General features: G+C 42.7%; 1 protein-coding gene across 2 annotated transcripts in view; it reads left to right on the forward strand.

The window, feature by feature from the left end:
- The window catches only part of MKLN1 (muskelin 1), a 191490-nt gene that overhangs the window by 121734 nt on the left and 49606 nt on the right, over window positions 1-20150 (forward strand). For both annotated transcript variants that reach the window (XM_029073153.1, XM_007671025.2), the window contains exons 10-12: window positions 2598-2810; window positions 7339-7560; window positions 10174-10303. In XM_029073153.1, coding sequence (XP_028928986.1) covers window positions 2598-2810; window positions 7339-7560; window positions 10174-10303 — 565 coding nt within the window. The remainder of the gene's footprint in view (window positions 1-2597; window positions 2811-7338; window positions 7561-10173; window positions 10304-20150) is intronic.

Below are 20150 nucleotides of genomic sequence, written 5' to 3' on the forward strand. Positions count from 1 at the left end.
GGTTAGATTGAAAATTGTGTCAGATCTCAACCATGGTTCTTGGTCCTTTTTCTCCTCAAAAATAATGACAGTCTGAACAAGTTATTAGTTATAGTAAAAGGGAAGTGTTTTTGAGCGCTTGAAAAATCACTGATCTCCGTACTGCAGCCATGAATTTGAGCACAGACCACATCCTAATATTACCCATGAGCTGGAATTCTAGCTATTCATATGGCTCATTGAGTGTGAGGGTTAAGGAAGAGAATTTCCTGTATTAAGACCCAGGGTTGTCCTTGTTTCCCATATTGTTTGACAAGCCATCACTTACGTGGATCTGAGGTAGAACACTGACTAAAATTGTTCATGTTGTGTATAGCCCTGAGAATGTTATTAGCATTCAGCGTAATAGAAGGCGAATGTTGTGTACGTCACCAGTATAGTGTCAGCAAAGAACACATATGCACCTGACTTCCAGTAAGGTGAACTTCCCGGCTGCATCTCAGGAGGTCTGACCTTTGGACAGAAGTCTGTGATGGAACCTTTCAAGCCATACATATTGGAGCAGATCTCAGAGTTTTCATTTGAATAGTTTTGTTTGGCTTAGACCGCGTGTTGGGTACGCAAACCTGAGGTTGTCTTTGTGGTAGGTCTTTGCCATTATAAATTCTTCTTTTCCAATCCTCTTTTCTAAACATTTGTTTTTCAGCACCATTGGCCTGATCATCATTATTTCCCAAGTTGATTTGATTTTAATGTGTACTCGAATGGCTCGGAAACAACTTTGTAATTTCAGCTCATCTGTTCCACATCTCTTACAGGAGTGACGGAAACTGGTAGAATAATTGCCACTGTGAGAGAACCCCTTAAAAAGTAGCACCAAAATGAATGCTAATCTCTGATTTTCCACTGGCTGATTCTTTTAAGCCTTTAGGCAAATAATGTTGAAATTTGCCTCAGTTTACCTGTTGTTTACATTGGCTTTTTTATGGTGTGGTGGTGGAAGGCAGAGAACTGTTGTAAATCTTTTAATCCAGAGAGCCCATAATACTGTGCCCAGTATGCAGCATTGTATTCATTTTGTGTTTCCAGTTAAGGGTGGTTTCCATCTGAGGCTAAAATTAAAGCTTGATTTATTAGTGCAGTAGACGAGTAGTCGACAAACCCTTAGAAGCCTAATCATGCCTTGGCCTGTGCTGCGACCACTTTGATCTTTTTAATGGCTCTAACTCTAATTAAGGTAAAGTAAAAAGTTGGGTGGCTCTTATTAAACAAAGTGCCGGTTTTACTAAGCATTTTCTTTCCCCTTGTGGAAATTCATTTTTCTCATAAGAATAGCAAGTGTCACTAAAGATAGCAAGTAAATGAGATTGCAATTTTATTTCAGATTTCATTGTTTTTTTCAATGGTATTTGTTAAGAGTTTACTTGGGTCAGACACTGTTCTAAATAATGGGGTAGGTTAAAGCTAATCAGGTTGGACATAGCCCTATCCCACGTGGTGCTCACAGTCTCAATCCTTGTTTTGCAGATGAGGAAACTGAGGTACAGATAAGTTAACTGACTTGCCCAAAATCACACAGCAAGTGATTGGCATTGCTGAGATTGGAGTCCAAGTCGTCTGACACCCGGACCCATGCTCTTTTTTCACTAGTCCGTGATGCTTCTCCAGTCTATCTTAACCAGACACACAAACTTTTTTTCAAGCAGCTTGATGCTGATTCACTTTGTGTTAACTTAAAGCATTTTATTAAAAAGCTGACATTACCAACATTAGTAGATCAAATCTGATGGTAGGGAAGAAGGGTATTAAATAGCTCTGCACACAGTAAGCGCTCAATAAATTCAGTTGAATGAATGGATTAGAGCACAGGCAGTTCTTGGGCCTATGACCACAGTTGATTGCTAGAAATGTGTCTTAAGTCAAAATGAGTTGGAACCAATTATCTCATAGGAACAATTTAATAAATTAGGAACTTTGGTTCCTGAACCAAGTGCAGATACCCCATTCTTAAACTGATTTATCCAGAACTGACTAATCAATTGTAGATGTGATTATATTTCTATTGATTGACAGAAGTTTCATTGTTGGATGACCGATTTTTATTTCATAGGAAGTAAAATAAATTTGTTAACTCTCCCTGGTGATCAAGTAATCCCCACCTAGAGGCCTCTTCCATCTGTCCTCCCCACCTCCTTAAACTTTCTCTCTCACCCTATTGTGTGTGGGACTTTTTCGTTTATTTCCCCGCTTCCCCACAGCTTCCTTGCACCCTCCCTGGCCGTGAGTCCCCTGAGCTGGTGCCGTAAAGGAGGCTCATATTGTGAAGTCAAAAATCGATATATCCTCAAGGGTTGTAAATCGAAAACTTCCCATATGTCGATATTTATGGGGTGGTAAACTCCTGGAGAAGGGACTGAGATTGGGTCTGACCTGTTATATTTGTATCTACTCCAGTATTTAGCACAGAGATTGGTACATAGCGAATGATCAGTCGATAGTCACGTAACTTTCACTTCTATTTTTTCTCCCATGTGCTTATTATAAAGTGCTGTATACGCAGTAGGCACTCAAATACTATTGATTGATTTTTTTTCTCCTTTTTTTTTTTTTTGAAACAGAATGGGCCCAGTGCTCGATCCTGTCACAAAATGTGCATTGATATTCAACGAAGACAGATCTATACGCTGGGACGCTACCTGGACTCCTCTGTGCGGAATAGCAAATCTCTGAAAAGTGACTTCTACCGCTACGACATTGACTCAAACACTTGGATGTTACTAAGCGAGGACACTGCTGCCAATGGAGGGCCCAAGCTGGTGTTCGACCATCAGGTCTGCAGCTCAGAAAAAACATTTCAGGCAGTTGTTTGAGTTCCACCGCAGGCTTGACTTTAGGTCTAATCCCTGAGCTGTTAATGAACCCCTTGTGACGCGAGAGGGAAATGCTTCTACATGTCAATATTTTCCTAGTCGGTATGGAGATGCTCCTTTTTTCCATCCTCATTATTTTGTTCCCCACTGGATGAGGAGGAGCCAGGTACTCAGGCCCTACTCTGTGTATGGTTCATTCATTAATGAAGTATTGTATTCTGCCAAAACTGTAAAACTGTGGGAACAAAGTGTTTTAAAAAAAAAAAAGGTCAGGTCAATGTGAGATACAGAGCTTAGGTGAATAGTACAAAGAGAAAGCTGTGAGATCCCTCAGAGGGATTTGGGAAGATTATTTTGCCACCTGTTTTTCTGTTGCAAATTCCTGGAAGAAATTGAAAACCTAGGCCATTCAGTTAAATTAGTGAGGTTTTATCACTCCAGAAATCGGGGACTCACTTGCCTTTACTTGCTGTTAATGCTCACTGTACCTCCCACGAAACAGCCAATGCCGCCTTTACTGTCGGTGCTGGGGGAGGAGGAGAGAAGCCCTTTGAGATCACTGGGGTGACGGCAACAGGGATGGAGGTGGACAAATCAGCAGGGATAAGCAGTAAGAGCCCACTTTGTGCCTTTTGCCTCCATCAACGAAGCCACGACATGGCCCTGATGGTTGCTCAAGGAATGAGGGAAAAGGTGTAACTTCGGGGTCGAGAGTCACTCGTGTTCATCGTGGCTTTTCACGTGGCACTGAGGGGTCGTTAGTGCTGTTTGTACCCTAGGTCTTTCCTTTTCATTTCTAAATTGTAAAAGGTTGGAAGCTCCAGATTTTATTCCTTTATCTGTGTGTGCGTTTGTTGTTGTCTCTTTTTTTTTAAAAGATGTTTGTGTTGGCAAGAAATGGTGGCAGGGTGGGGGTGAAGAAAGGAGCAAGAGAGCGATGGGAATTAATAGCAGTAGCCTTGGGGGTAGTCCCTAAAACAGGGCTGGAACTCCTCCTGCTGGCTGTACATCACTGAGCTGAACTAACACTCCCTAGAGCCGTGCACATTCCTGCTGACATCCTCAGTGATGTTGATGCGGAAAACAAAGACTCAGAAAAGTCAGCCAAGGCCAGCTTCTGCTCTATTAAAAACAGAATGTTAGCCATTGACAAATGGAAAAGAACCACATTGTTTGCAGAGGACATCTTATTTTCCAGCTTCTGAGGGGTGATTGCTACCTCCCTGAAGAAGTAGATGTCTTAATACTGAGGAGAAAATAGAGTAAATCAGGGTGGGATTAAATGCCAGCAATTAAAATTTCTTACTGGACAGCTTCATCCTCCCTCATGTTTACTAAACTAGAGTAGCCCAGAACCAGAAAACTAAGATCAAGATGAGTGGTGCACCTGATTTAGAACAAAACAAAACACTAATTTAACGCCGGTACTGTATTTTTGTAACTGTGAAGAAGGTAGGCACGATCCCTACCTTGGATTTAACCCAAAAAAGCAGTGATCTCTTCTGTTTAATGCAAGAGAGAGAAAATGATTTGCCTCAGAATATCTGGAAGGCTTTAAGGGTCTTCAGAATTTTTCTACTCTAAACAGGACCCCAGAAGGCCAAGGCAATTTTAAACTTAGCATTGTTTAACCAGTCAAGGAAGAGGTTGCCCTTTTGCCGCGGAAGATTAAAAATAGCCCCATTGGCGGGTAGGTAACCGTGTGGGAAAGCTGGTGGAGTGACTTACAACAAACCAACACTTTGGAGAAGTTCTTTTCGGGTGTTTGAAACTGGGCGAGTCATTCCCATGGCATCCAAGGAACTGTACTAAGTGCTTAGATCGGCACTTAGTAAGAGCTCAGTAAATACTATTGAGTGATTCTAATCACAGCTATGCCCCTTGTCTGCTCTATGCCTTGGGCAAGTCATTTCACTTCTGGGCCTCAGTTAATCTGTAAAGTGGAGATTAAGACTGTGAGCCCCACATGGGACATAGGCTGTGTCCAACCTGACTACCTTGTATCTACTCCAGTGCTTAGAACTGTGCCTGACACATAGCAAGCGTTTAAGAAATACCATAAAAAAACCAAACTCCCAGCAGGCCCCTAGGGTCTCAGTAAGCCTGAGGACACTTAACCTGTGGAGGTCTGTGCAATCTAATTCTGCTATGTTTCCAGATGAGTGAGGGCTACTTCAAGATACATGAACTGACGCTCTAGTGAAAAACTATGTTGGGTGATGGGAGTACTACTAATAATAACTGTGGTATTTGTTAAGGGCTTACTGTGTACCAGGCACTATACTAAGCGCTGGGGTAGATACAAGCAAATCAGGTTAGACACAGTCCCTAGCCCACCCGGGGCTCACCCTCTTAATCCCCATTTTACAGGTGAGATAACCAGGCCCAGAGATGAGAAATGACTCGCCCAGAGTCCCCCAGCAGACAAGTGGCGAGGCCAGAATTTGAACGCATGAACTTGCGACTCCAAAGCCCGAGCTCTGTTCACTCTGTCATGCTGCTTCTCCTAGTACCTACTCTCTCCTCCTATCCCCCTCCCTCCTGCCTTCAATCCTCTCCATCCTCTGCTGCTAAAAGATCTTCCTTAAGCATTGAAGGTTTAGACTCCCTACCACTTGGAAGTAAAGGACAAGGGGGAAAATCCAGAAAGTGGAAGTAGATGTAGGGAAGCTTTGTGAATTTGGGGGCGGGCAGCTTGGAAATGGAAAATTTTACTGAGCCTGCATTAAATTTCTACTCTCCTCTGAACTGGCTGGCAGTCCAGTAGAATGCTTAATCATGAGGGAAAGGTGTTTTAGCATTCAAGGGCTATTTTCTATGCACAATTTACAATTTAAATACAAACCTCTCACTGTCACATCTAAAGCTTAACCCAAGCTTTGTGGGCGTGAGGTGGAATGTGCTTCTGAATTTGAGTCTTACACAGAATGGCTCTTAAGAAGCATTAATACCTTTCCCACAGACACTCTTGTGAAAAATTATAATCTGCCTTGGTTGGGGAGAGCAGGATGGAGGCAGGTTAGTTCTAACATAAACTGCGTAGCTGTAGTTGTTGAGAAGCTAAATATGCCAGCATTGTGTTAGAAAGTGCTAATATCCACCAGGATACAGGTCATTATTATTATTATTATTATTATTATTATTATTATTATTATGGTATTTGTTAAACACTAGGCTTCAAGCACTGTTTTAAGCGCTAGGGTAGATACAAAATAATCAGGTTTGATACAATCCCTGTCTCTCATAGGGTTCACAGTCTAAGTAGGAGTAAGTAGGATTTAATCCCCATTTTACATATGAGGAAACTGAGGCACAGAGAAGTTGAAGCAACTTGCCCAAGGTCATGCAGGAAGCATTTGGCAGAGCCAGAATTAGAACCCAGGTCTTCTGACTCCCAGACCTGCGAAGAGCTCGTAGAAGCAAAACTATCAGAAGGACGTTATACTCCTTCATCTCCCTCAATCACTCACCTAAATGGCAAAGGGCAAGTGCAGCTAGGCAACTGGCAGGGAGAATTTTTAAGAGTAAGCACTTTATACCATAATTATTCAGGGCACATTGCATTAAGCCATTTGGTAGATACAAAGTTATGAGATCAGAAACTGTCCCTTTCCCACATGGAACTCAGAAGCTATCTTATCCCCATTTTACAGATTAGGAAATCGAGGCCTAGAGAAATTAAGTAATTTAACTGTGGTATTTAAGTGCTTACTATGTGCCAGGCACTGTACGAAGTGCTGGGGTAGATACAAGCAAGTTGGGTTGGACACAGTCCCTCTTCCACATGGGGCTCAAAGTCTTAATCCCCATTTTACAGATGAGGTAATGAGGTCCAGAGAAGTAAAATGATTTGCCCAAGGTCTCCCAGTAGAGAAGTGGCAGAGCCGGGATTAGAACTTGCCCATGGTCACACAGTAGGCCAGTGACAGAAGACCTCAGCTCACAGGATTAGGACCTGAGGACTCAAGGGAAGAAAATGGAGGTGAAAGCCAGGTTAGGCCTCTGCTGTGGTTAAGCATGGGCAGCTGTTTCAGAGGCCATGTGATGAGCCACATCTCCTATGTGATGAACGCCAGGCACGATCAATCATTTGGATTTGAGCACTCACTGTGTGCAGAGCACTTGGGAAAGTACCCTGTGATAGAGTTGGTAGGTGCACCGCCTGCCCACAGAAACTTGCAGTTTACAGGAGCATCTTAGAGAGAGTTTGCACTATGCTACACTGTGCCTTTAATCTAGGATTTTTGCCCCTTTTGGAGCACTTAGAAGAGGAAATTGCAGTGATAGTGTTCCAAAACCTGAGTATTGCCTTTCATTGGATATTTTCCACAGTTTATGGAATAATTGTGTTTTCTTACTTTTTTTTTTAGTTTTATCGAGGAGCAAACGTTAAATCCTCCGAAGCTTTAAAAAATATATAACATAATGTTACTAAAATCTCAACGCACTGAGTAAGAATGTACCTAAACAATTGTCTTCCTCTGTGCAGATGTGCATGGATTCTGAAAAACATATGATCTATACATTTGGAGGCAGAATCTTGACCTGTAATGGCAGCGTGGATGATAGCCGAGCCAGCGAACCACAGTTCAGTGGCCTGTTTGCGTTCAATTGCCAGTGTCAGACGTGGAAACTTCTAAGGGAGGACTCCTGTAACGCCGGACCTGAAGACATCCAATCCCGGATAGGACACTGCATGCTTTTCCACTCAGTAAGAATATATTGGGACTTAAAATACGTGATCGTAATGTTTGACCCGATTAGGACATTAAAAAAAAAAATCCCTAGAACACCCAGTGCCCTCTACCTCTTATCTTCATCTTTTCAGTTTTAATAGCAGTTGGATAATAAATATGGCACTTCTATGTTCAATCTTAGTAAGTGTTCTTGGGATCTGAGAACGAAATGAAACTTGTTTGCTATATATTGTGCCGAGTGCCTGTCAGGGCCTTCCTGGATTGGGATTTAATTAGTACACTAGTCAAGTTGACTGATAATGTGTAACTGATATCCTTTTTTGGGGTATATAATAATAGTATTCAAAAGTCACTGGGAAAGAAATGCAGTACTAAAAAGGGAAAGGTTTGGCTGAACTAAAAAAGCATCACAGAATCTTGTGTGTCGATTTCTGTTTGTTCTATTTTTTTTCCTCTTGTTTTGTGAGGGGGCGGTATTTGTTAAACCCTTACTATGGGTCATACACTGTTCTAAACACTGTAGTAGATACAAGTTAATCAGTCCCTGTCCCACATGGAGCTGACAGTCTAAGAAGGAGGGAGAACAGTCATTTAATCCCCATTTTACAGTTGAGGAAACTGAGTCACAGAGATGTGAAGTTACTTGCCCAAGGTCACCCAGCAAACATTTGGCAGAGACAAGATTAGAACCCAGGTCCTGTGAATTTGAGGCCTGTGTTCTTTCCACTAGGCCATACCGTTTCCTAAAAGTTGATAAAGTGTTTTTAAGAAAATTGTATAAAATCTTGGTACTTTGTGCAGCCCTCAATATAGAAGTACATATCTAGTAAATTTTTGAGATCTAGTTAACTCTATCTTTTGACTGATTTTCTAATTTTTTTTTTCATTTGCTCTTCCTTGAAATGGTCCGATATTAGAGAGCAATGAAACTAGGGGATTTTCACAATGGATTCATTCTCCTTCGTTCCTCTGCCTTTAATGTTGCACCTTGCTTGTGCCTGTGCTGTCTAGGTCCTGATCATCTGGACCTGAGGCCAGATGTGTGGGGTTCAACCTCCCATGTAACATTAGTGGAGGAGGGCAGACGAGGGCAGTGGCGGTGGTGGTATTGTACCTGTCTGGATTTTTTGTAGACTGCCAGAGGTACATCAGGATTTCTGCCAACGTTTATTCAGTGCTTTTAAAACAAAGAAGGTGTGTTATTGAAGGACAGGGCTGATGCGGTCATAAACCCAGCACTTTCATCCCAAATGGTGTCACTTTGGGTCCACGGAGGCAGGCATTACGGGAAGAACATTCCTTAATTAATTCCTCAATAGCGTTCAATCCAAAACACGTAATACACGTGCTCCGTTGTAGGTGAAACAGTTATTTGCTTCAATGTTAGTGCCTCAGTTCTCTCGCTCACTGGGGGCCACTATTCCTCCTGGAGGCCTGGAATGGGGTTGGGGAAAAGCCTGGGTAATTGGGACCTTTATTCCCCTAACTCCTTAGCCCCTCCTTGCCTTCCTGAATTCGGTCCTTCCTCTCTCCACTCCCACAGCTGTCTAGGATTACCTTGGCGACTGCAAGAGGCAGAAGTGAAGCATCGCTGCTGTCTTTGAATCCAGAAAATATGGAGGGGGTTTGAAAAGCAGTCAGGAGTTTGCTCCACCCATTTTCTTCTCCCCCTACTGCCAATCTTATTGACTTCTTACTTTATATGCCTCCCAGGCTCTCTGGGCAGCAGAGACAGTGACAGCCCCCTCCCTCATTCTGTCTTGGAACAGCTGTGGCAAGGGTCAGAAGTTAGGGCTGCCTCCGCATCTCTCCCCTGCCTCCATCTCTGTCTGCTCATTCAGGCAGACCCCATAGGTACATCTAGACTTGTCTAATACATTTCCCCAAGTTAATGGCTGCGGTTCTTGCAGCTATTACAATACAGTGAAGTTGTAAAAATTGGTAATCCTTGTCATCAAGCAATGAGAGGTTTAGAATTTATGCAGACTTGAGATCAGTCTCAATATCAACAGTGTTTATCAAGTCTGCTGGTGAAAAACACTGAACTGGGCACTAGAGACCATTCAGAAGAGGTATAAAAGAGGATTCCCATCCTTGAATATGTGCAGACATAAATCAGTGAAGATGCAATAGTTAAAAGCAAAGGAGAATTAAATAAACTGATCCAGAAACTGAAAATAGATCAATTATGTAAGAATGCCAAGGCAAGGGTTGTCGGTGAGATAGGAACCAGAGATTGTTGTCCAGACATATGCAAGGCATATGCCAGGTATTTAGTTAAGATGTACAGTAGCCTTGTGTACTACCACAAAAAGTACTGTAGCTATCCGTCTTTGGTGAACACTAGATTTAGGATGTTTGTGAATTGTAGCTTGTCTACTCTATGAACAAGATGAAAACAGAGTCAGAAAGAAATAGTGCCCTTGCTCAAGACCCCAGAGCATATTTTTGGCTACTACAATGTTAGACCTCCCTACTTCTGACTCCCCAGCCATTAGACTATTCATCTACCATGGGATTTAAAATTGTGAGTGATTTCCTTCAGGGTCTGTGAATGCTTATTGAGAGGATGTTTTTGAATGTAAGCATAACAAATCTGAGTTTCTGTTTCCTTTCTCTTGTCGCAGAAAAATCGTTGTTTATACGTGTTTGGTGGCCAGAGATCAAAGACTTACTTGAATGATTTCTTTAGCTATGATGTGGACAGCGATCATGTGGACATCATATCAGATGGCACCAAGAAAGACTCTGGGATGGGTAAGGGTATTTTTTGAATCTTTCCAATGAAATATTGCCCAAAGCCCATTCTGTTAAAGTAATTTGAGTAACCAGGGAGGAAGGACACCTGGAATGGACTGTGTGGGGCTCACTCAAGGGTTTGGTTGAATTATCTGAGGTGACCTCTTCAGGATTGCTTCGTGAGATCTCAAGACACTCTTATGTGGGGCTTTGACGGGCCCAATGGAGCTGTTAGTATGAGCACAAGTATTCCAGGTAGCTTAATTGTAGGATAAGGTCTTCAAGAAATGATGCTCAAAGAAGGGCCTTCTTTACTTAGATTTTTGAAGTTAGAGTAAATTAGATTCTCTTGGAATCCCTACTTCTACCAAGGAAAGTACAGCAGATTGATTTCTGAGACCACTGCACTCCCCTGGGACAGTGGACAAGCACCTGAGGTGGTGGTTCCGTCTTCCAGGGCTTTGTGGAGGGTGATTGATGGGGTTGTGAGAGAAGGAAAATCTGAGGTAAAAATTACAAAAAAGGCTTAGGGGCATCTTGGGAAGTAGCGTGGCTTAGTGAAAAGAGCACGGGCTTGAAAGTCAGAGGACATGGGTTCTAATCCCAGCTCTGCCACTTGTCTGCTGTATGACCTTGGGCTAGCCACTTAGCTTCTCTGTGCCTCAGTTACCTCATCTGTAAAAATGGGGATTGAGACTGTGAACCCCACAAGGGACAACCTGATTACCTTGTATCTACCCCAGGGCTTAGAACAGTGCTTGGCACATAGTAAGCGCTCAACAAATACCATAATTACTATTATCTTAAAAGGCTTTGAGACGCTCCGATTCGTGTCATTTACTCACAGTTGCTTACCTTATTGAGATTTTAATATCTGTTTCCAAAAACATTGTTTTTGAGGGAAGACTTAAATTTTTAAATTAACATTGGAAACCGCCTTAGATTTATAGGCATTTAGAACTGATTTGTATTGTATAGGGAGAGAGAAAATCTGCCAAACACAGATAACTTAAAGAATGAGATAAAATTCTCACTGCTGTCTCAAAAAACACCCCACCCCTATTATTCACAGAAAGCATGCTCTCAGCACCAACTGGCTCATTAAACTTTACTTATGAATGGATTTTCAGACTCTCACCCTTGTACATCTGAGAAAGTAAATAGACAACTTCCAGAATTTCCCTTGTTGGCGAAAGGAAATATTGGAATTAGAAGTTTTTTAACAAGCACCAAACAAAAGCCCATTGTATCCCAAACCACAAAAAGTTACTGTCAAGCACAGTAGCATGCTTTGGAGTCTATTTGGTAAAATGGCATTGGATCAGGAAAATGTGCTCTCAGTCTCTGTCATCATTACATAAGCCATGTATAATAGAAGCAGCAAGTGAAGGTTACGCTAATCATTTTAAGATTTCTCATGCTGCTTTGTATGTTTTAGGGCTCTAGAATCGGATTTTGAACCCCACTGCTGTTCGGATTTGTTGGCCAACTATTTATTTAACATGTGCCTCCTGGTTGGTGAAATGAGCAGAATTTACAGGTGTTTTCTGGGGATGAAACTAAGCTGATTCATGAGTTCATGGGTGAAGTTATCTGTTGTGGATATACTAAGGTGTCCCCTTCCAAAAAAAAAAGAGAAGCTATTTGTCACCAAATTATAAAAATACCTGTTACCCAAAATACCTTCTTCTCCACTCTGGCCCTGGGTACTTGTAGGTGGTTTTTATTCTCCTTCGTATTCTCCTTTTGCCTTTCTAAATGGGTTAACTTGATGTCTAAGCAGGTTTTTCCTGATTAGCAGAGAAAGAGACCATGTATATTTCTTATTTGCTGCTCTGTGTAGGAGGTGAACATTAAGTCTCTGCTCCATTCTTTGTGTAACTGCAGCTTCCTCTGACGAGGCATTTCAGTCAGCAGTACAGTTAATTCGGGCAGAAATAGCATTGATGTGACTCAATCGCAGGTCATAAATGCGTTTGTTCTATCTGTGGATTAAGGAACTGCGTTGGTTGGCTCCTGCGTGATGGTATCTGGGGTAAGTGGAATATTTCCGTGATTCAGCTGCCCCAAGAGCCTTCTTAGAGACAGTCGAATGACTTAAGTACGTTTCAGGCATTCAGAATGAGCATTTATGGAATCAGAGATTTTTAGTGCGTCCACCCACCTCCCTCAGGTCAGTGTTATGCCTGTTTCCTAGTGACTGTTTCCTTGTGTTTTGCCCAGTTGATTTCCTGGCAAGATTTTTGGATATTCTGTTTCTATTAGTTGCTACTTTTGAAGGCTACGATTAAGGGTACCTTTAAAATTACCTCAGTTTTACTTGCCATCCTGGCACCTGGATTCCAAATTGGTGTTAATTAAATCCGATCTTTTTCTCCTGACAAACGTTTTGCCCTCTGAAGAAATGGAATCTTCCTCTAGCACATTTGGGGGAAAACAAGCCCTGCTTTGCTTATGTGGATTTAGAGGGAATTCATCCACTTCAATAGCAACAGCACAGAGTATTTGCTTTTATTACATGATCCCAAGGGCCCAGTTCAGGGTGCTTTAGGTGTTCAATAAATGCTCATATTGATGTTGAGCGGGCCCAGAACAATTATGCACATAAATTGGCTATCTCTGGGGTTTCCGGCATTAGACTTTGGAAGCATTCTTGGGTCAAGAGGAATCCAAATTGAGTAGTAGGAATAACTTCGTGAATTTCTTTAGTACTTTTCTCCAAGAAGCTCTTTGTGCTTAATATGTTTCCTCTGAGCCGTTTTCATAATATTCCTAGGCAGTTCTGGTGGGGAAAGTGGTCTTACCTCTGTTTTATCACTTAGGAAGCTGACTTCTCCAACATCAACGTGTAGTGGCAGAGTTCAGATTTAAACTCGTCTACCACACTGCACTGTCTACTCCATTATAACTTGAGCCAAATAAATGTTCCAAAAGGGGAGATGTTCTTCCCCTTGAAATGAAATGTTCTTCCCCTTGATTCTATTTATTGCCATTGTTCTTGTCTGTCTGTCTCCCCCGATTACACTGTAAACCCATCAAAGGGCAGGGACTGTCTCTATCTGTTACCGATTTGTACATTCCAAGTGCTTAGTACAGTGCTCTGCACGTAGTAAGCGCTCAATAAATACTATTGAATGAATGACCTTCAGGAGAGGAAAGAGAAAGGGGTACAGCCCCTGGGCCTCATTCTCATTTAATTGAGCTGCCAGTAAGGCAACCAGGCCCCTCGAGTAGCTGGGAGGATTCTGGATGTAGAGCCTGCATTAGGCCCCTGCCAGAGCAGGGGAGGGGTGGAAGGGGTGGTTTGACGAGGGTATCTCTAAAGCACAGCCATTGACTACTTTAAACCCAGTACCACCTGGTGGGGCTGAGAGAGTGCGATGGAATCCCTTTCCTCACCATCCAGCTGTGCTGGGTTTCCAGGAGATATCAGGCCTGCCCTCTAAATCAATCAGTCAATGAGCACTTACCATAGGCAGAACACTCTACCAAGTGCTTGAGAGAGTACAGTATAACAGACTTGGTAGACACGTTCCCTGTCCACGGTGAGATTACAGTCTAGTTTTGGAGTCTCAGCCTGTGAGCTGTGTGCTGAATAAGGCTGCTTCTGCTATTGCAGGACTTGAGAGAATATCTTGCAGCCAGGCTGTAGTGGGCTCCAGTACACAGGGACTAAACAGGCTTTTAAAGTTTGGGAGAGAGAGCTGAAATCCGCCGTAGACTCTTGATGGTCTTAGCTTGCAGGGGAGACCAAACTCGTTACAGGTAGGCAATATTCCTCCCGACTCTGAAATAGTGTAGTGTTCTCTCCTGAGTGCTTATTACAGTGCTCTGCACACAGTATGCATTCCGTAAATGCTCCCGATTGATTGGAGAGAATGAGGGTTCTTCCGGTCCTTGTGTAGTGTGGATGTGAAGCTTGGATCCTCCCTTGTCTTTCCGGTGGGAAAGCTAGGTCCTAATTTGGCCCTCGTCCTGGGTTTGTTTTAGGCTGTAGGGATGCCCATTCTGGTTGTCGTGGACTGAGGAGAGAGAAGAGTGATAAGTGAACACATGCTCTCCCTGGTTCCACCTGAGAAAACCCTACTCTGGAGTAGAGGGAATGAACAGGGGACCAGAGGAATGTCAAATATGGACTGGGATTGGGAAAATTAGCTGAGAGCACCGTCAGTGGTGTTTATTGAGTACTTACTGTGTGCAGAGCACGGTACTAAGTGTTTGGGAGAGTACAATATAACAGAGTTGGTAGACACATTCCCTGCCCACAAGGAGTTTACAGTCTACATGGGGAGACACACATCACTGTAAGCCCGTCAAAGGGCAGGGACTGTCTCTTTCTGTTACCGATTTGTACATTCCAAAAGCTTAGTACAGTGCTCTGCACGTAGTAAGCGCTCAATAAATACTATTGAATGAATAATACAGATATCTACATAAGAGCTATGGGCTGAGGATGTGGTGAATACCAAGTTCTTAAAGGGTACAAATCTAAGCACTTAGGTGACACAGAAGGGAGTGGGAGTAGGGGAAAAGCGGGCTTACCTGGCGAAGAAGCATGGTTTAGTGGAAAGAGCAGGGGCCTCGGAGTCAGAAGACCTGGATTCTAATCCTGGCACCAGCCCTTGTCTGCCGAATGACCTTGGGCAAGTCGCTTAACTTCTCAGTGCCTCAGTTACCTCGTTTGTCTCACTGGAAGGCAGTATCGTTGTAATCGTCGGCTCTTCTGGGTTGGAGAAAGAAAATTGGTTGTGGAAGTTTCTATGAAAAAGGTAGAGCAGGTTGTTTTAATGCTCCATTGGATGTTCAATAGCTACATATTGATGAGGTAAACTAGTTTTCCATTCTAAAAGACTACTATAGTTAAGTGCTGTTGTTTGAAATGAACTTGGCCCAAAATTACCTCGGTTAGCTGCTACTCCATTATATAGGCTTTTGGGGAAAATTGGCCACTGATGTTTAAACGATAAAGTGATAGGTCAGTAAAGGAAACAAGATGAGCCATTAAAGGCCTCCAATTCAAAGTGATCTTTTATCCCTCTTAAGAATTCTTACCATTGGGTTTTGTTTTAGTTCATATTTTAAGTTACATCAGCCACATCAGATTCCAAACACTGTTTTTACTCATCACTTCTAGAACTGTCTAGAAATGGAATTCCAAATTATGTAGTTTTTTAGTTAAGCTCAAAAATCTTTTGTCACCTACCCCATAATCACACTTTCCTCTCATTCCAAAAAAGCATTAGCTAATGGATTAGCAGCAGCAATTAAGAAGTAGTAATTTATAATAATAGTAATGTGGTTTAAATGCTATCTCTGAGCACATACATGAACTTCATAAACAGCCATTGTATCTAAGTGTCAGGTTATGTTGAATTTTTGGCAGTGAGCAGAAACGTGGGAACTATGGCAGATCCCCAGTATGTGAGCTGTTTAATAGTAAGAGGAAAATCAAGTTGTAAAAGACATCCCTTTTTACAGCAGGGCTATGTGGTTTGTTACAGAAACTTGGTAAGATACAGTGTAATTAAATAGGTGTAAAGAAGAGAAAGTGAAGAGCATATGTTCTTTAGTGGACTTAAAATAGAGCCCTTCCAGCCAAACTTTCAGTGCTACCTCCATTCTATTTAGACTGCTTGTCGCTTCCTGTTTGTGAAAGAACTGAAGTGCCGACTCATAGCCAAATAAAATTTAGTATTATGCAGTCAGGTCTTCGAAAACCTGGCAGTTAGTGTTCCCCTTCATGTTACAGAATAGTTGTGTTGCAGCCATGCCTTGACCAACACCACTTGCAAAACTGTTTCTTTTAATAATTCTTTACTTTGTATCCCAGTGGATGCTCATGGTTGGAAGAAGGGTTCCTAATTCTTCAGTAACATTGTAAAAATACATGTGAGGGCAGAACAGACTGTACTTGGATTGTCATTAGATGCAGATTCCCATTGTAAGCCAAAAACAAGGGGAAAAATTGGGCAAAGCTTTATAAAATCTTTTCCAACCATTGTTAAGTCATAATTCATGTCACTAATATCTTGAGAACAGCATGGTTTAGTGGATAGAGCACGGGCCTGGGAGTCAGAAGGACCTGGGTTCTAGTCCCAGTTACGCCACATGTCTGCTGTGTGACCTCGGGCAAGTCACTTCACTTCTCTGGGCCTCAGTTACCTCATCTGTAAAATGGGGATAAGAGTGTGAGCCCCATGTGGGACAAGGGAGTGTGTCCAACCTGATTAACATGAATTTTTCCCCAGTACTTATAGTAGTGCTTGGCACATAGTAAGCACTTAAGTACTATTATTACTATTATTATTATTTGGCAGATAAAATTATCCAATGATGTTGAATTCTGAAGGGTCAACAAGCTAGCTTTGCTCCAGTGGCTGAAGATGAAGGTTTCTTGAATCCCACACTAACTTTGGGGTAACCCGGGATCTCTCTGGGAACCCGAGACGGCAGCAGCGGCAAGCGGGCCAGGCCCGTTGCTGATGGAGAATGTCCAGGGGGGCTAAGGTGGCTCACCTCAGATTCCACCCGGCCTCCTCATTGCTCTCTTAGCTCTCCAGCCCTCCGGGATGCTTCAGTAATAATTGTGATTCTAGCTAAGCACTTACTCTGAGTGAAGCACTGGGGTAGGTACAAGTTAATCTGGTCAGACGTACTGTCCCACCTGGGGCTCACAGTCGGAGTAGGAGGGAAGACAGGTATTCAGTCCCCATTTTACAGATGAAGAAACTGAGGCCCAGAGAAGTGGTGACACAGCAGTCAAATGGCAGACCTGGGATTAGAACTCAAGTCCTTTGCTCGTGCCTTTTTCACTAGGCTATGCTGTTTCCCGCTAAGTGGGAGCTGCGTGGCTTGGAATGAATCATTATAGGGCAATGGCTCCTTGGAACAGGACCCAGCCTGAATCCCTAGGCCACTCCCAGAGTGTTCCAAAGATGCCCAGTTTAGGAGGATTATTGGAATCTCCCAGTAGATTCAAAGTGGCTGCTGGACAGCTATTCAGTCTACAGCTCCCAACCCCGTCATGAACAATATTCACTGTACTGGGTAGGTCTTTGTGAGGGAAGGGAAGAGTATGCAGATGAATGTAAAATATAATTTCTGCCCTTGAGATACTCTTTTGTGGTATTTGTTGAGCACTTATTATGTGCCAGGCACTATACTAGGCACTGGGGTAGATACACGTTAATCAGATTGGACTCAGTCCATGTCCCACATTAGGGTCACAGTTTTACACATTGCAGATGAAGTAACTGAGGCACAAAGAAGTCAAGCGAATTGCCCAAGGACCCACAGCAGACAGGTGATGGAGCCGTAATTAGAACCCAGGCCCTTGTAGTCTAATAGTGTTGGCCCTGTAAACACGGTAACTCAGGTTGGTGTTATCTCCCAGTTCACTAGACTTCTTTGTTCACTAGACTTCTTTGTATCCTACTTGACGTCTTCCTTGATCAATCTCTTGACTGCTGATGTCATGGAAAAAGATGAAGCCAAACATCTGAAAGAAAGGAAAACAAATTAAAAGCAGCCTGGCCAATCTGATTAATTTGTTTTCTTACCGAGCCGGTTATTTTCTCTAAAAGAAAATCCAATTGGTCATCATGCCTGGAGTCATTTTCCAAAGAAATCACAGGCTGCACACCTTAACTGCCGGAATGCAGTCACTTATCGGCCATCTTCATTGCAGAGATTAAGCTAACTCTCAGCCAAGTAATCGATCATGTTCTGAGTGCTTACCCTGTGCAGAACACTGACTTAAGGGCTGTGGAGAGTACAGTAGGATAGTGGACACGATCCCTGCCCTCAAAGATTCTGTACCGCAGTCTAGCAGAAGAGACAGTTACTAAAATAAATTACAGGTAGAAGCAAATAATAGGGTATACAGGTGTGTACAAAAGTGCTTCAAAAGGTGGTGTCGGGTGAGTTCCCAAGTAATTAAAGGCCTTTGAAATGCCCAAGTGTCAGTAGTTGGGAGAAATAGGATGGGGAAATGAGAGATTAATCAGGGAAGGCCTTAAAAATGAGGAGAACAGTGATCTACAAGATGGGAAAGGGATTCTAGACTGTAAGCTTGTTGTGGGCAGGGAACATGTCTACCAACTTTTACATTGTACATTTACATTTACATTACCCTCCCAAGCACGTAGTACAGTGCTCGGCATACAGTAAGTGCTCAGTAAATACCACTGGTTGATTGGGAGGGAGTTCCAAGCATAATGGAAGACGGGAACAAAAGGTTGGCAGACAGAGAGGCAAGAACAAGGGCCAGTAGGTAGGTTGGCCTAAATGGTTTGGGGTTTATGTAGAGTAATCAAGTAAGAACCAAGGTCTGGTAATAAGCAAATGCAGTCTACACTGTCAGAGATATTGTCTTTTCATAGACACACATTGTGTGTGTGTTTATGGGTGTGTGATGTGTACATATATAACATGTGTGTATATAGAGAGAAGCAGTGGGGCCTAGTGGATAGAGCACGGGCCTGGAAATCAGAGGACCTGCGAGCCCGTCACTGGGCAGGGATTGTCTATATCTGTTGCCGAATTGTACATTCCAAGTGTTTAATACAGTGCTCTGCACGTAGTAAGCGCTCAATAAATACTATTGAATGAATGACCTAGGTTCTAATTCCAGCTCTGCCATTTGCCTGTTATGTGACCTTGGGCAAGCCACTTAACTTCTCTGTGCCTCAGTTCCCTCATCTGTAAAATAGGGGTTAAGACTGTGAGCCCCATGTGGGACATGGACTGTGTCCAAACAGATTAGCTTGTGTCTACCCCAGGGCTTGGCACGTAATAAGCACTTGGAACAATGCTTGGCACAAAGTAAGCACTTAACAAATACCACAGTTATTATTCTGTGGGCCTCAGTTGCCTCATCTGTAAAATGGGGATTAAGACTGAGCCCTATGTGGGACATGGGGTATGTCTACCCCAGCACGTAGTACAGTGCTTGACACATAGGAAGCCCTTAACAAATACCACTTAAATGTGCTTGGGGGGTGCGGGGAATGAGCACACGTGCGTACAAGGTACTTCATCCCTTTTCTCTTTTGGAAAACAAAAATGTATGTTTCGTCTGGCTCTTATTCACCTCTAGATCTTTTCATTGCTTCTCCACCCACACATACACCTTTCTACTGTACTAACCACACTGTCATGTTGGTTTAATTATGGCGAAGTATTCGATCGGTGCCATTGATGCAGATAATGAGGCCGTGTCTCTTGAGGGGAATGTTTACGTTTTCTAGCAACATGGTGGTTTTCTCTCAGCTAATGTTAGATTGCATTGTGGTGTGACAGGGCAAACAAACCAGAGAGCATCTTAATGTCCACTGTCATCAATGCTTTCTGTGATCCTCTTCAAAATAATTATTCATTCAGTAATGCAGCCACTTTAAATAGATCTAAAGTGCCTTTCTAGCACAGGGCCAATGTTGCATTATGCCCACCACGTATCTCAGTTGGAAAGAAATCAGGGCCCATTTATAAATGGAAGGTTCCTTCACTTTCTGTCTTTTCTTTACCAATTCAAGGTTTTTCTCTAAAATATAGCAGAGCAATAATTTAGGCAGCCTATTTCTAAATGATTCGAGGCCTTAAGATTTCCATTCTGTTAGAATAACTAACTCTTTACTAAATAAATCTTATGACCCTTGTCTGAACTCTTCTTTAGTTTTTCCTGCTTTTCCCTTCCTGACTCCCCCCTCCGCCGCCCCCGCCCCCACCGGTGTTAAAATCATTGAGTGCCAGTACCACTTATGTTTTCAGGAGAGGCATAACCTTCCACTGAAACACAAAGCAAATGCTCTGAAAGCTTTCTGTCATCTCTAGTTGTTTTCTAGCTGTAAATAGTTCTACAGAGTAG

Source organism: Ornithorhynchus anatinus, chromosome 10 (genome assembly GCF_004115215.2).
Source record: "Ornithorhynchus anatinus isolate Pmale09 chromosome 10, mOrnAna1.pri.v4, whole genome shotgun sequence".
NCBI lineage: Eukaryota > Metazoa > Chordata > Mammalia > Monotremata > Ornithorhynchidae > Ornithorhynchus > Ornithorhynchus anatinus.